This window comes from Symphalangus syndactylus, chromosome 23, assembly GCF_028878055.3.
Source record: "Symphalangus syndactylus isolate Jambi chromosome 23, NHGRI_mSymSyn1-v2.1_pri, whole genome shotgun sequence".
Lineage (NCBI taxonomy): Eukaryota > Metazoa > Chordata > Mammalia > Primates > Hylobatidae > Symphalangus > Symphalangus syndactylus.
In genome coordinates, this window is record NC_072445.2 from 10,851,162 (window position 1) to 10,867,301 (window position 16,140).

The 16,140-nt window shown below is 49.5% G+C and overlaps 1 protein-coding gene across 6 annotated transcripts in view; it reads right to left on the bottom strand.

The window, feature by feature from the left end:
- CPNE5 (copine 5) overlaps window positions 1-16,140 on the bottom strand; it is a 98,622-nt gene that overhangs the window by 35,178 nt on the left and 47,304 nt on the right. For all 6 annotated transcript variants that reach the window (XM_055263739.2, XM_055263738.2, XM_055263735.2 and 3 more), the window contains one exon: window positions 3,471-3,574. In XM_055263739.2, the coding sequence (XP_055119714.2) occupies window positions 3,471-3,574 (104 nt within the window). The remainder of the gene's footprint in view (window positions 1-3,470; window positions 3,575-16,140) is intronic.

The following is a 16,140-nucleotide window of genomic DNA, read 5'->3' on the forward strand; positions in this document are numbered from 1 at the left end:
CCAGCCCCTGCTACACACCTCACTGTGTGACCTTGAGCGAGCTCTCCCCTCTCTGGGCCCCCAGCTCCTCACCTGTAAACCCAGGCAGTTACCCTCTATCAAAGATTCTCCATCTGCAATCCACAGAAGGATGAGCAGATGAACTTCAGGGGTCTGTGAACCTGGAAACACTAGGAGAAATTAGGTGTATGGGTTGTTTGTGCCTGCTGCTCCCCGGGCCTGGAATATTCTCTCCTCCATTTCCATCCTTATGACTCACTCCTCACTACCTTCAAACGCCATCTCCATGAAACCTCCCCTGACTACCATATCTAAAATTGACAACTGCCTGGTCTCCTGCCTCTCACATCCCCTAGACTCCTCCCAGACTTTTTTTTTCTATTTCATTTGTCACCATTTGACATTTTGATATAGTCTATTTTTTCCTTATTTATTCTGCTCATGATCTGTCACTAAAATGTAAGTTTCATAAAAGCAAGGATTTTTGTCTTTTTTGATCACTGGCACAACCCTAGTGCCTAGAACAGTGCCTGGCACTTCGTAGGTATTCAATAATTCTTTTTAAATGAATCAATGTATTTCTTGGGGGGTGAGTTTCCATAGCTTTCACTGGTATGTCAATCCAATGAAATTAAAGCCCCTAACTCAGACAATCTCTAAGACCCTTTCTGCTTTTCCCGTCTGAATCCATGAACCTGTTTTGCAAACTAAAGGTACAGAATTGACTTATCCCAGATGGGCCCGAATCTGGTGTCCCTGCCCACGCCCCATGCCATGCTTGGCTGACCCCATCCTGGAGGCCAGCCCTGCCACATGGATGGGCAGCCACTACCAGGGCTGAGCTGGGGGCAGGGGCGTCTCTCTGAGATCTCCCAGCACCCACCTCAGCTACATCTCTGGTTGGAAAGTCCACCCGAATAAATGCCTGGGCTCCGCCCATACCCACACAGCCGGTGTCATTTCTCCTCTGGCAATTTTCAAGTCAAAATGTCATTCTGTCACCATGGCTTAGCGTTTCTCTTCCCTGCTCCTCCTCGCCCACCCACTGGAGTGTGGAGATGCATGTGGGAGACCTCCCCACACACCTCAGAGCTGGTGGTGAGGATGGGAATGGGGATGGGAGCAGGAGGGGCCACAGCTGCCCATGACTGGGGCAGGCAGGTGGGGCAGGAAGAGGAGCCTGGGGCAGTGGGGGGAGGGGAGCTGGAGGGACAACAAGGAGTAGGGAATGGGTGGTCCCAGAGGGATGGGGGATGATGCTGTGCAGAAGCTCTGCTAGGCTCCACATACCACCCCCCAATCATCACACAGACCCCGTGGACCCTCTGCAGCCTCCCACCTCTGGAACCGCTGACTTCTCCCTTTCCCTCCTCTCGCTTGAGAGCCAAGCTTCACCAGGTGTTCTAAGTGATCAGGTGCAGCTCCAGGGGCACAGCAGGTGCCTCCTTGCCTTGTCCCTCCTCCTGTGGCTGGTGTGACAGTTCCCTCTCCTGGCTCTCTCACTGACCTTCCTCCTAACTGGGGGTGTCTCTGCAAGCCTTCCACTCTTTTCCCCCGCAAACCCTCAGTGACCACCCTGTTCTCACCAGCGCAGCCATCGCCCTTTCACAGGGACAGGATACTGGCCCACCTCTAGGTGGGCCTCCGGATCAGTTTCTTCAGTGCCCCATGGGATCCCCTAGGAAGGATCAGTGTCTCCTTGCCCCCAGAATGCTCCAGCTCACACTTGGAATGAAACTTGCCCCCAAATAAACTCCCAGACCTCCCGGGTCTGATCGAACCAGTTCTCCTGCTGCTCTGCAAGCGCTCTGGGTTCCCTTCCAAGTGCGGGCGAGTGAGGTCCCCTCATTGTCCTTTTGCCCCCTTCCTCCCCTCCCCAATTCCTTCCCCTGCATTTCCACGGCACAGCTCCAGGATGGGAGCTGGTAGCACCTCCCACCTGTTCACCGTGTCGGTCACGAGGCTCTCCCTTTCCCCGCACCCTCCCCACCTATCCTACACATCGCTCCGCTAGAGCAATCGTTCCCAAGCACCCTTTGCAGCGCACCCCTCTCCTGCTCCCAAATCCCTCTCCTCCTCCCAGCCGGCCCCAGCCAGACAAGCCCAGCTTGACCCTGACTCTGCCTCCCTGGAGGGGGCCTGTGTGGGCGCCCGGAACAATACGCAGGCCTTTCCCTCCCCAACATCAAGTCAAGTCAAAGTCAACAGAATTATTTAAAGAAATCCTTCTGGGAGTCCTTCGGTGAGACAAAGAATCCTTTTGTCATGCAAATGATCATACCTAATTTCCCTTGTTTTGTACAAGGTTTGAAAAAATCAGTTTTCCCTTGAACTGAAACACACCTCCTCCTCGCCACTCCCTGCCCACCCCCCCACCACACACACACACACACACACACACACACACACACACACACACACACAATTTCAAGGGGAATTGGGGAGAAGGTCTTTCTGCCCTCTGGACACACTTACTTTGCCCAAACGTTTCTCCCTTCTTTAGCCGTTTATTCTTCCCTGCTCCCCCGACCCGCACGGCAGGGACCCATTTTCTTCCTCTCCTTTAAAAACCGCTTCCAAGTTTCCCTTCTCCAGCAGCACTTCTCTAATTAACCTCCCTGGCCCCATTGCTTCCTCATTCTGCAGAATCCCAGCCTGTAAGTGGCAACAGCCTGCCAGAATTGTGGTGCTTAAAGAGACTGTGGAGACCACGTAATCCAACTGGTTCATTTTACAGACGAGAAAACAGGCCCAGAGAGGGGTCTTACTTGCCCAGGGTCACACAACAGGCTGCTGGGGAGGACCTAGGTCCCCAGACCTTCCACCCAGAATCTGTCTCCCTGCAGGTATTGCTGACCTACATTTGCCAACATGTTGTGCATGCTTCCATCTTATTGTGGGTGGCTTCTAGATTAGGGAGAAGAGAGGAGGAAATAGGGGCTTCAAAGTCTGGAGTTTCAAATGAAGCCCTATGGCAGAGTGTGGGGCCAGGCAGGGGAAAGGGTCCCGACTGGCCCTATTGTGTGGGCAGTAGTGGGGAGCCAGGCCGGGGGCTGCTCAGAGGGCTGTGGGGACAGGGGGCTGGGCTTGGAGATAGGAGCTGATTTGTGTAGAATGAAGGAGCTATCAGAGGTTTCCCATGAGGGACTAGCCCCCTATTCCTGCCCTAGTCCTGTTTTTGCCTAGTCCCCCCGCCCTCGAAATACCTAGCCCCCACCACTCAGTACTATTGCTGAGACCCACAGAATGGCACCACCAGCTTGGAGGCTGCCACCACCTCCCACCGACCACATCTAGGTGCCCAGGGCACTACCCTGGGGCCCCGGACTTCCACCCAGAGCCCTTGCCCTCTCTAGAGCAGAAGGAGACGGGCCCAAGCCACCCTGCCCAGCAAGTCACCACCACCCGTCCATCCTTGACCCCAGAAGGGACGAGAAGGCGCAGTGCACAAGTGCCACCAGAAAACTCACGTTCCATCCTCGTTGCTTCTGTAGAATACCAAGAAGGGGTCAGATTTCCCAAAGAAATCTTTCTTGTCCAGCTTGTTGGCACAAAACTGCATGGTGGCGACATCCTGGTGGGAGGGAGGGAGAAGAGGGTGTGAGGCAGGAGAAGGTGGAACACAGCTCCCGGACCCCGGCAAGCATGAGGAGTCCAGGCACCAGCCCTGGTTGGAACATACCGACTAAGTGCCAGGCCCTTACTGCATCCTCAGACAGCCCCCTAGCAGGCCCAGCAGACCACTTGAGTGGGGAAGCACGTGGAGTCCACAGCTGCCCCAGTTTGAATCCTAGCTCTGACACTTTCTCTGTGTGAACTTGGGCAACGTAGGTGACCTCTTGGAGCCTCCGTTTCCCCTCTGGAACATGGGGTTGATGATAGCACACATCTCGCGGGGTTTCCGTGAGGACTAAATGAGATCAAGGGTGTGACTTACTTGGCAGAATGAGGCACGTGGCAACCCCTTGATGGATGTGAACACATGTGGTTTCATTACACTTTCACTGAGTGGCTCGGAAAGGTGACATAGCAAACCCAAGGCCAGTCTGAGCTTGATCTGCAAGCCCCAAAGCCCTCTCTCTGGCCACATTGCCTCACCACCTCACACCTATGTGTGGTTCCTGGACGAAGTTCGAGTTTAGGCATCACTTTCACACCCGCCAACTCATGAGAGGCTCACCCAATGCTCTCAGGTAGATACGGTGGGGTCTGTGGCCCATTTCACAGCTAAGAAGCCAAAGGCTCACAGCAGGGAGTGGCTTCCCCAAGTTGACCAAGCAGAGCCCACCTGCTGAGTCCCCAGTCCTGCTTTCTGCCCCAGCTGACCCAACACGCAGAGAAGGCGTCTGGGCGCTGGTGAGGATCTCTGGACCCCTCAGCCCCTCAACTCTCTGGGGCCAGCGAGGCACTGGGCACAGATGTCCCTGTCATCCCCTTCACCCCTCCTGTGTGGCCTCTGCAATTTGAAAACTCTGCATCCTGACAAATCAGCTTCGAACCAGCTGAGCTCAGGACTTGCCCTGCTCTTGGGGTCACTCCACTCCCTCACATGGCCCCCTTCCTATTTTTTTTTTTTTTTTTTTTGAGACAGCATCTCACTCTGTCTTCCAGGCTGGAGTGCAGTGGCTCGATCTCGGCTCACTGCAAGCTCCGCCTCCCGGGTTCATGCCATTCTCCTGCCTCAGCCTCCTGAGCAGCTGGGACTACAGGTGCCCGCCACCACGGCCGGCTCATTTTTTGTATTTTTAGTAGAGACGGGGTTTCACAGTGTTAGCCAAGACGGTCTTGATCTCCTGACCTCGTGATCCGCCCACCTCAGCCTCCCAAAGTGCTGGGATTACAGGCGTGAGCCAACGCGCCCGGCCCCACCTTCCTCTTAATGAGGGGGAGTGTCTTGAGAAGGATGACCCACGGCCCAGTGAGGACCATAACGGTGGCAGAGAAGAAGACGTAGCTCCCATGAGGTTGAAAGACTCTGTGACAAGGTTCAGCGGTGGCTGTGTGGTTAGGGATATGGCTGCTGGAGCCAGGCTGCCTGCTTCAGTCCCAATCCCATCCTTCCTTGGCTGTGTGACTTAAGGCAAGTTATTCACCCTCTGTGTGCTCAGTTTCCCTACCTATAAAGTGGGGGTAACGGCAGTGCCCATCTCATAGGCTCATGAGGATAAAATGAGTTAACAGGAGTACAGCGCTGTGTGCGTGTGAGCTATTATTATTTGAACACCTGTTCCCCTACCCAGCCACAGTGTGTGTGACCTCTGTCCCTGCCCCACTCCCACCTCCAACACCTCACATGCCTTCCTTCGGGGACATCTGATGACAACAAACACAGCCTCCCTTCATTCCTTCACTCACTCATTCATTCAACATTTATTAGATGCCGTCTGTGTAGGACAGTCACTGAGCTCAGCACTTTATACCCCTTATCATATTTAGTCCTCAAAATAATCCTTTGTTACTTTTTACAAATGAAGAAGCTGGAGGTTGGAGAAGTTAGGTGACCTGCCTGAGATCACCAGCTGGTAACTGGTAAAGCAGAAAATTCACACATAAATAAACTAATTTCAAAGTCATGCCTCTTCCGGTATACCACTCTGCCCCCCTGAGAGAGAACAAATTACATTTCACCACTTCCCTGTTTTCTTTAGAATCAGCTGATTTCTTCAGACTCTGGGCTTGCGTGGGCAGGGAGGGGCTGCATTCCAGTTACCCTGGGATGGGGAAGAGGCTGTAAAGACGGGTGGTGCTAGAGACAGAATGACCTGCCCAAGGAGGTGCCCAGGTAATGACGGCTTTTATTATGCCTCTCATCATCACCTACCAGACAGAGAGAAGGAAGCTGGATTGGGGGCTTCCACGGCCCTAGAAGCTCCAAGAATCCTGGAGCCTCCAGAGAAATCTGGGACCTCAGGCCTCGAATAAAAGAACAGCTGACTGACTGAGCACTTACTAGACGCTAGGACCTGTGTTAAGCCTTCATACTTTATACAACCATACAAAGTAACTCGTTTCCCTATTTTACAGACGAAGAAACTGAGGTTTTTAGAGGTTAAATCATATGCCCAAAGTCCTAGAGTGCGTAACTCAGTCAGATTTCAGAGTTTTCACTCTTATCACTCCAGAAAAGTCTCTAGGTTTCTAAAGCAGCAGGGCAGGCACACCATCCTCAGGAGAAAGTTCTAATCCTGTTCCATGCTGGATGGAAGGAACACTTTAAATGCCCCCCTAGGGAGCCCCATCCATGGCCTGGGACAGGGATGTGGCCCAGGACTTGATGGGCTTCTCGCTGGCTGTATAAATTGGGGGGCCCAGTGCAAAGGGAAAACGTGGGGCCCTCTGTTCAAAAACAATCAGGAGAATCAAGATAGTGACAGCAGAGCATTAAACCAAGCACAGGTCCCCGTGTGACTACATATGCCACACGCCTATGCACCTGGCCCTGTCTCCTTCCCACAGAGGTGACCCGCAGTGGCATCAGAAAACCACCAAGAGAGGCCCAGATTCCCAGGGGAGCAGCGGGGATGGCCCCAGCAAGGAACTCAGATCTCAGAGCTCCAGTCCTGGCTCTGCATGGCCTTGAGCAGGTCACTTGAGCTCTCAGAGCCTCAGTTTCCTCGTCTGTGGAGCGCGAATGGGATGACCACCACAATCCTTTTAAGCTGAGCAGTAGATGCCACATGGGGAACACTGAAATCGCCATCTCTTGTGGAGAGCAATGGCACTCAGGGGCCAGTGAGGAGAGCCAGGATCCCCCCAGCCTTCCCAGCCCTGGCCAGGGTTTGGTTGTCATCATCATGACCTTGCACGAATCTGGAGGTCACCTGAGTGACACTGTTACCTGAATAAACACAGGCAAGCCACCCAGGACCTGTTCAGCCTGCACTGGTTGACTATAAAATGCATACACTTGAAACAACCAAACAGAGGCCACAAAATCCAGAGGCAACAGCTCTTAGTTTTGCTTCCTAGGAACCCCTCAGGCCCTGTGAGATCAGGAATGGGGGAGAAATATTAGAAAAAATGAAAGAACTTGACAGGCCATAAGTTCCAGCGACATTTAGTGCTCCACTGGGAGGGCTGCTGTCTCAGCCTAGCACCCGATGGCGAAAAATGGCATAAAGGGATGGGTGCAGTGGCTCATGCCTGTAATCCCAGCACTTTGGGAGGCCCAGGCAGTGGATCACCTGAGCTCAGGAATTTGAGACCAGCCTGACCAACATGCCAAAACCCTGTCTCTACTAAAAATACAAAAATTAGCCGGGCATGCCTGTAATCCCAGCTACTTGGGAGGCTGAAGCAGGAGAATCGCTAGAACCTGGGAGGTGGAGGTTGCAGTGAGCGGAGATCGCGCCACTACACTCAGCCTGGGCAACAAGAGTGAGACTCTGTCTCCAATAATAAAACAAAAACCGAAACCACACACACACACACACACAAAACGGCACAAAGGAGCCAAGGGCCACCTGGTTGGAATCCTAGCTCAGCTACCTCCCCACCTGGTTGGAATCCTAGCTCTGCCACCTCCCCGCTGAGCAGCCCCCAGTGGGTAACTTAACCTCTCTGAGGCTGGGTAACGTAGAAGAATAGCGCCCCCTTGTGAGCCTGTGGAGAAGGCGAAAGGGGATGGCCTGTGTCACATCCTGGTCCACAGTGCAGGAAGTAACACCTGCAGAGTGCCACCTCATACTGGGGTGAACCTTATGAAATTGCCAACAATCAGCTGTTGTTTGCCTATGAAAATGGCAATATAATATGGTTCTACCCACAAAGACACACAGAGGGGAACAACACACACTGGGGCCTATCGGAGGGTGGAGGGTGGAGGGTGGGAGGAAGGAGAGGATCAGGAAAAATAACTAATGGGTACTAGGCTTAATATCTGGGAGTGAAATAATCTGCACAACAAACCCCCATAACACAAGTTAACCTACATAACAAACCTGTACATATACCCCTGAAATTGCAGTAAAAGTAAAAAAAAAAAAAAAAAAAAAAAAGGTTCTACCTAGTACGTGCTATAGTAGGTAGATATAATGTTATATGTATTAATTCATTGAATCCTTTCAACAACCCTATGAGGAAGGCACTGTTATTATTCCTTTTTTGTTTTTCAGACAGGGTCTCTCTCTCTCTCTCTCTCTGTCACCTAGGCTGGAGTGCAGTGGTGCAGTCTCCGCTCACTACAGCCTCAACCTCCTGGGCTCAAGCGATTCCCCTGCCTTAGGCTCCTGAGAAGCTGGGAACACAGGTGTCTGCCACCATGCCCCATGCCCAGCTAGATTTTTAAATTTTTTTTGCAGAGACAGGGTCTTGCTATGTTGCCCAGGCTGGTCTTGAACTCCTGAGGTCAAGCGATCTGCCCACTTCAGCCTCCCAAAGTGCTGGAATTACAGATGTGAGCCACCGCACCTGGCTGTTATTCCCATTTTAAAGATGAGGAAACCAAAGCACAGAGAGGTTAACACCCTTGCCTGAAGTCACGCAGCTAGTAAGAGGCGCTGAGATGGGAACAAGACAGTCTGGCTCCAAAGATTAATAACTGAGATTCCAAATGATGACCTCAAATCATCAAGATAAGTTTAATTACATTCTAACCTCAGTTTGAGAAGTCAGAGAAGTGTGAAATCCATTTTAGAAAGGCCTCTGTGCAAACTACTTAAAATTAAAAAAAAAAAAAAAGATTGGCTCTGAAATTCAGCTAACTGGAAAAATCCGCCAGTGTGCAACACTTTCTCCCCTAACCCTGATGGCAGATAAGTGAGGCATTGCTGGGGGTTGGCAGCTGATTTTGTTCCTTAGCCTTGTCTGCCCTCCCTAATACAATCTAGACCCAGAAACATTTATCAAAAGCCCACTGTGATCATCCATATTGTTGCACCATTGTAGACTCTGTGGGGGATAAAACAGACCTTCAGAGAAATTTCTAGACTGAAACGAAGGCAAGCTTCCTCCCTAAAGGGTACCCATGCCACAGGGAAGTCCTTGAGACAAAGGGTGTGTAACTAACCGCCTGGGGGCTGTGCCTTGGAAGGTCGCTCTGCCATTCATCAACAGTCATAGGAACAAGTGGGAGCTTGTGAATAGTTCAACCCCTTGATATATGTGTGAACCCAAGAAGAGGCCGAGAAAGTGGCAATAAGATGGACAGGGCCAGCAGGATAACAGAGCAGCAAATTCTGGCTGAGGGTCAGAGGTTCAGCTGTTTGACAGCCTCAGCCTGAGAGCCGTGCTCTCTGAGCACATGAAATGCTGCCCCGTTGTCTGGGCATGATGGTGCACAACTGTAGTCTCAGCACTTTGGGAGGCCGAAGTGGGAGGATGGCCTGAGCCCAGGATTTCCAGACCAGCCAGAACAACATGGTGAAACCCCATCTCTACTAAAAATACATAAAAATAGCCAGGTGTGGTGGTGCGCGCCTGTAGTCCCAGCTCCTCAGGAGGCTGAGGTGGAAGGATTGACCCCGAGAGGTGGAGGTTGCAGTGAGCCATGATCATCCAGCCTGGGCGACTCCATCTCAAAAACAAAGAGAGAGGGGGAAAAAAAAGCAAAGAAATGCCATTCCCACCGGAAGCATCACTGGAATCAATCACGGAGAAGATAAAGCAGCTCCTGCAATATATAATTTCCTGTAATTTCTGTCTTTCACCCTATCTTTTTAAAAAACATATTAAGTTCTAAAACATCAGGATTGCCTCCATTTGCATCTCTCCGCATGTTAATGGGGCTGCTGGGGAGATTATAGCAAACAGCCTTGCTCTCCAGGGTGGCCTGGTCTGCTCTGGCATCTTAGCCCTCCCTCCCCTGAAGAGGGCTGTGAAGGTTAGAGGTCAGGGGGAGAACAGAAGAAGGCTGTTGGATCTCACTGGCAGCTTCCAGATTCAGAACAAGTATGAGGTGAGTGCAAAATTTAAAGGGGGTTCAAAATTTCAGTCATCAAAAAAATTTTTTTTAATGTGACATTTAAAAAATCAAAATCAATGCAAAAGCTATAATAAACATATCAAAATTTTAAATGAAGACATTTTATAAGCGAAGCAGAGGCACAGAAAAGTAACTTGCCCAGGCTCACATAGGGAGTAAGCAATGGCTTTTTGTCTGGATCCAAAGCGCAAGTTGTTAATCACCATACGCCCTACAACTTACACACCATAAGAAGCACTTTTAAAGCCAGGAACAGTGGCTCACACCTGGAACCCCAGCTACTCAGAAGGCTGAGGCAGTAGTATGGTTTGAGGCCAGGAGTTTGAGACCAGCCTGGGCAACATAGTGAGACCTCCATCTCTAAAAAAATAACAATTTAAAAAATGTAGGCCTGACGCTGTGGCTCATGCCTGTAATCCCAGCACTTTGGGAGGCCAAGGTGGGCAGATCACTTGAGGCCAGGAGTTCAAAACCCGCCTGGCCAACATGGTGAAACCCCGTCTCTACTAAAAATACAAAAATTAGCCAGGTGTGGTGATGCACGCCTATAATCCCAGATACTCGGGAGGCTGAGGTAGGAGAATTGCTTGAACCCGGGAGGTGGAGGTTGTAGTCAGCTGAGACCGTGGCACTGCACTTCAGCCTGGGTGACAGAGCAAGACTCCGTCTCAAAAAAAAAAAAAAAAAAAAATTAAAAAGAAGGGCCATGGTACATTTATTGTCTTCTCCTTAAAATGTGCTGGATTTTCCAAATCTCCTAGAATTAACATATTGTCTTTTTTAGTCAGAAAAAAATAAGACATCAGTGAAAAAGAAAAGGAATCATTAGCCACAACTCTGAAATTCAGCAATCCAGCAGGAGGAAACACACCAGGAGCCGGGGTGATTCTGTGAGTAGGGCCCTCTAGGAGGAGGAGGCTGGAGCTGGGCTCATGGGATAGGACGGCAGAAGCAGGAAACCTGGGACGTCAGTGAACGCCCCACAGGTTGGAGGTTATTCATACACAGATGGTGGGCACAGAAGCTGGTCTGAGAGACTGGGCCTGTCTTTATGCATCGACTGTAATAACCATGTTGTGGCCAAGCTGGCTTTTCTTTGTTGTCCTAATGACCGACTTCCCAAACAATCCAATCAGTTGTGCATCTGTTGATCTGGTCATTCAGAGGCTGAAAACCCCAGATTGACCCTTTTCTCTCCTACTCATTGAGCCTGTGTTTCTGGGATACTAACCAAAATCCATCAACTGATGTTCAAAAGAAAAACAGGACGATTTGGATATGAGGATGTTCACTACAGTATTATTTATATGTTTCCTAAAAAGAACAGCTTTGATAAATTATAGCCCATCCATACAATAGAGAAATAACATGCAGCTATTAAGTAATGTTTTCTAAAAATGGATAATGATACAGGAAAAGGCAGGCTATAAAACTAGATACTATATTATATCAATTATAAGAAAAATTATGTGCATGGACACTCAGCAAGAAAGCCTTGGAGGAAGCACATCAAAATGTCAACAGTGATTATCTCTGGGTGATTTTTCCATGCTATTTATATTTTTCTGTATTTTCCAACTTGTCCATAATGAATATGTTAATTTTTTTAGCATCAGGAAAAAATGTTTTTGTTTTGTTTTGGCTTTTTAAAAGTCAGATAAATTATTTCTAAGACCAAAAAAATTCAAACTAACCTTAAGAAGGGTGCTGTTTGAATGCTGGTTACACAGGATGCTCATATTGGTCCCAGCCACAACACACGACTCTCCTATGTATCAACCTGCATACTTCTGAGTCTCAGAGAACCTTCACCACCTCCCCCACTTAAGTTGACTCTTCCTTCTCATCTCTCTTTCTCCATGGCTCTTCCTTCTTCCCTCATCTTTCAGGTAGAGAAACTGGCCTCTCCCTGAAGCTTGTCTTTGGAACAACAAAAGTTTTGATTGTGTTGGGATCCAGGCTGCTAAGTTCCCCAGCTATGAGGTCCCACACAATCTGGCCCCAACTCCCACCATCACCACCTACAGTCTCATCTTTCCGATTCCTCATCCATCACTCCTGCCCCAGGGCCTTTGCACAGGCTGTTCTGTCTGCCTGGACCAATCTTCCCCAGGTAACTGGAAGGGTTCCTTCTCCCACCTGTCTATATATATTGGCATATTACATAGTATCTATACATTTTCCTTCGGGATAGTCAAGAGTGTGATAAAATAGTTGTTGTAAGAAGAGGCACTGGATCTTCCAGGGCTGAGGACCACTGCTCTAATGTGATTGCTGGTTGGCATTTCCATCTCTCACAGTAAATTAAAAATGCTGGGACAGCAGGGACTCAGTCAAAGCATATTTCCTGAACTGAAATGAAAGAATACATGAGCACATTGGTGACACCTAAGGGGTGGGGAGGCCCCCAGGGGCAGTTATGGTGTGAAGTTCTGACTCCCTTTGCTCGAGAGAGATGAGGCACACCCTTCTTCCTCCATCACTGCCTCCTCCATGACCACCACCACCATCCTGGCTGGGACGGCCAGTCGGGTGGAAGGACCTCACTAGGAGGTGGTGAGGACGTACTATCCTGAGCTGGGAAGTCCTGACTCCAGAGCAAGGCAGGTCTGGGTGGCTGACAGGTCTCTAGGGGGAACCAAGGGGCTGGGAAGTGGAGGACAAAGAGCTATCCAACCCTCTGTATTGACAACAACCCCTACCTTTTTTTTTTTTTTTTTTTTTTTTTGACAAGGTCTCACTCTGTTCCCCAGGCTTCAGTGCATTGGTGCAATCATGGTTCACTGCAGCTTTGACCTCCCAAGCTCAAGTGACCCTCCTGCCCCAGCCTCCTGAGTAGCTGGGACCACAGGCGTGCACCACTACACCCTGCTAATTAAAAAAAATTTTTTTGTAGAGATGGTCAGGGGGGGTCTCACTATGATGTCCAGGCCGGCCTCGAACTCCTGAGCTCAAGCTATTCTCCTGCCTTGCTCAGCCTCTCAAAGTGCTGGGATTATAGGCCTGAACCCCAGCCTCCCCTGCTCAAAGCCAGCCTGCCTGCTGAGGGCAGTAGCCCCACAAGGAACAGAAGGTCGGTGACTGTTGCCTGTACCGTGAGGGCTCGAGGCTCCAGGGGTGAGGGAAAGACTGAGGATTAGGAGTCCAAGGCATGAGCTAGAATCCCAGCAATCTTAGGCAGGCCACTAACTTCTCTGCATCCATAAAACAGGGTCACTCACACCTACCCAGCCCCCTAGCCCTGCGGTTGGAATCAAATAAGACTAAATAAGAGAGTCTCAGTAGACAAATGTTGGCCAGTGTTACAGGCAGTAACGATGGTTTTACTGCTGAGCAGAACTGAACCTTGGGTGATTCAGAAGGCCCTTCGATCACTGTCAACATCAAGTACCATCCGATAGTATTTGGATCAAATTCTGATTGTGGGAACTTCTTTGACATTTAAATTCCAGATGAACAAGGCTTTTCTATAACCTGTCAAACTATGCTGGTGACACACTGGAGTCCACTGTCATCCTTTGCTGGTTCCCACCCGCCCACGCCGTCCCCATGGATGAAGAGAGGGTTTGTCTACTTCGGCAAAACGTATTCATTTGAGCAGGAAGCCCTGCTCTGGTGAAAAATCATCTCTCAGACCCCACCCTCTTCCTTTGATCCTCCCACTGAATGCTGAGCTGGAAAGACGAAGCAAAGCTGTTCAGATGTAATTATTTTAATTCAGCCAGATGCTGGGAATTAGTCTCTTTTCCTTGCAAGGATTCTAGGGAGAGACAGAACTCAGCTAAAGATGCCCCAGAAGAAAAGGAGCTGACAATTTCAGGAGGAAGGGAGGGCGCTCCCTGCCCCCGACATAGACCCCTGGTGCTGGAACAGCTTAAATCAAGAAAACTGCTGCTACCCTGGGCGAAGGAGTAAGGAGGACTGGGGAAGAAGGAGGAAGAGGGAGGGTTTAACACCTGATAGGTATTAAACCTGAGACTGCTTACCAGCCCCCGGAATGCTAGATCAGCAACGGCCACCAGCATTGTCTAGAGCGTTAGAATTTCCAAAGCGCTTCCAAGTATGTGACTTTATTTGGTTATAAACTAGGAAGAAAGTCACCAGCTGGGCTAGAAGCTTGGGGAAACACTGAATTTAGGTTCAAGGAATTCAGATGCACCCTTTCCTAGGCATCTGTTAGACACACTCACATTCATGAACCCCTTTAATCCTCACAGCAACCCTATCGGCGCCACGCTGCAGGTGGAAAACGGAGGCTCTGCGAGCTGCAACAGCTCTGTTCCACAGGGCAACTGAATTCTCTCCCTTGTCTGAACTCCAGTGGCGTCCAGATCCTCGGCGGATACATGTGTGTTTTGTCCGGGACCTGGGGCTGAACACTTGGTCTGTGCTTCCTAATCATTCAGTCACAAATTCGTGATGGGTCCTCAGGAATGCCTACTGCACCCCGAGTCCTGCCCTGGGGGTGCACATTGGGTGGGGTTCATTCCCGCTGTCAAGTGCCTTCAGATCCACTGAGATAAACAGATAAGCAACCAGGGTGAGCAGTTACATATGAATTTTTTTGGTCATCTCCAGACTGCCCTGTACTATCGATTCTGTGTTCACGTGTCTTATTCTTCCACTGGAAGTCCTTGGAAACAGAGTTTGTAACACCACAGTGCAGTGGCTAAAGACCTTGGCTCTAGAACCAAACTGCCAAGTTTCAAATCTCTTCTACTCAGTGGCTGTGTGACCCTGGACAGATCACTTAACCTCTCTGTGCTTCAGTTTCCTTATCTATAAAAGTGAGAAAAATTAATGAGGACCATAATTCATCAGATATTATAACACATCATACTACCTACTACATTATATATTATAATACATTAGATAAGTAAGTCAATACACATAAACCACTTAGCACAGTGTATGGCACAAAATAATGACTCAATTAATGTTCTCTAACACTGTTATATCTCTATACCAGCAGCTCTCAAAGTATGGACCCCAGGGATCTGTGGGGTCAAAACTATTTTCATAATAATGCTAAGATGAAGAGTTTTCCAGACGTTATCTGACAGGGATTTTACAACAGATTGACTACAGAAGCAGCTATGAGAATCCAGATGTCTTCCATTAAGTCAGACATTAAAGAGATTTGCAAAAATGTAAAACAAGGCCACTCTTCTCATTAAATGATTATTGTGAGTTATTGTTGTTTTTCAAAATATGTGTTATTTTATTTATTTATTTTTTGAGATGGAGTCTCGCTCTGTCGCCCAGGCTGGAGTGCAGAGGCTGCAGTGAGCCGAGATTGCAATCTCAGCTCACTGCAGCCTCTGCCTGCCGGGCCCAGCTAATTTTTTGTGTTTTTAGTAGAGATGGGGTTTCACTATGCTGGCCAGGCTGGTCTCGAACTCCTGACCTCGTGATCCGCCCGCCTCAGCCTCCTAAAGTGCTGGGATTACAGGCGTGAGCCACCGTGCCTAGTCCCCAAAAATGTCTTATTTATGTTGACCCATAATGGGTTCAACTATTGTTATTTTTAAAGGAATTAATATATACCTTTTTTTAAAATTCTGTTTAAATTTCCAGTAGGGTAAATATTGATCGATAGCTGATCCGTAGCACTGACCTCCCAGGAAGGCAGGAAAATCTTGTTTCTCCTGGTCATCCCTCCCAGCCCGTTGGGAAGCTGTGTTCCCAGGGTAGCCCAGGCTTTGTTTACACTTGCACCCTGCCTCTCCCTGCGTCTGTCCCAGCCTCCTCTTCTCTCCAAGCCCCACCACTTCCCACTTTTACAGCCACTCTTAGGTTAGACAGTGGTGGTTTCAGGGCTGAGCCCGGATCTTAGAATCAAGCTGACCTGGAGTAGAATCATGGCTCTGCTGCTTGTCAGCCTTGAGCAGGTGACTTTGCCTCTCTGAGCCTCAATTTCCTCATCCACAGAATGGGAGTAACATTTTAGTACCTACCTCTTAGGATGATTGTTAAGAGCAGCGATAACTTATGTAAAGTGCCTATTACTTGACAAATACTGACCATCACCATTATGATACTTTATCATTATTATTAACCACGAGGTCCCCTGAGCCCCTTCTTGGTGTGCTCAGCTGTCCCCATCTCCTGTTCCCCCACAGTCCAACAGAAAAAGCAAGAGCAAGGGCTGCCTGCGACTGCAGACTTCTTCCCAACACATGCACACGCACAGACACACTCCATCCGCCCCATGCAGG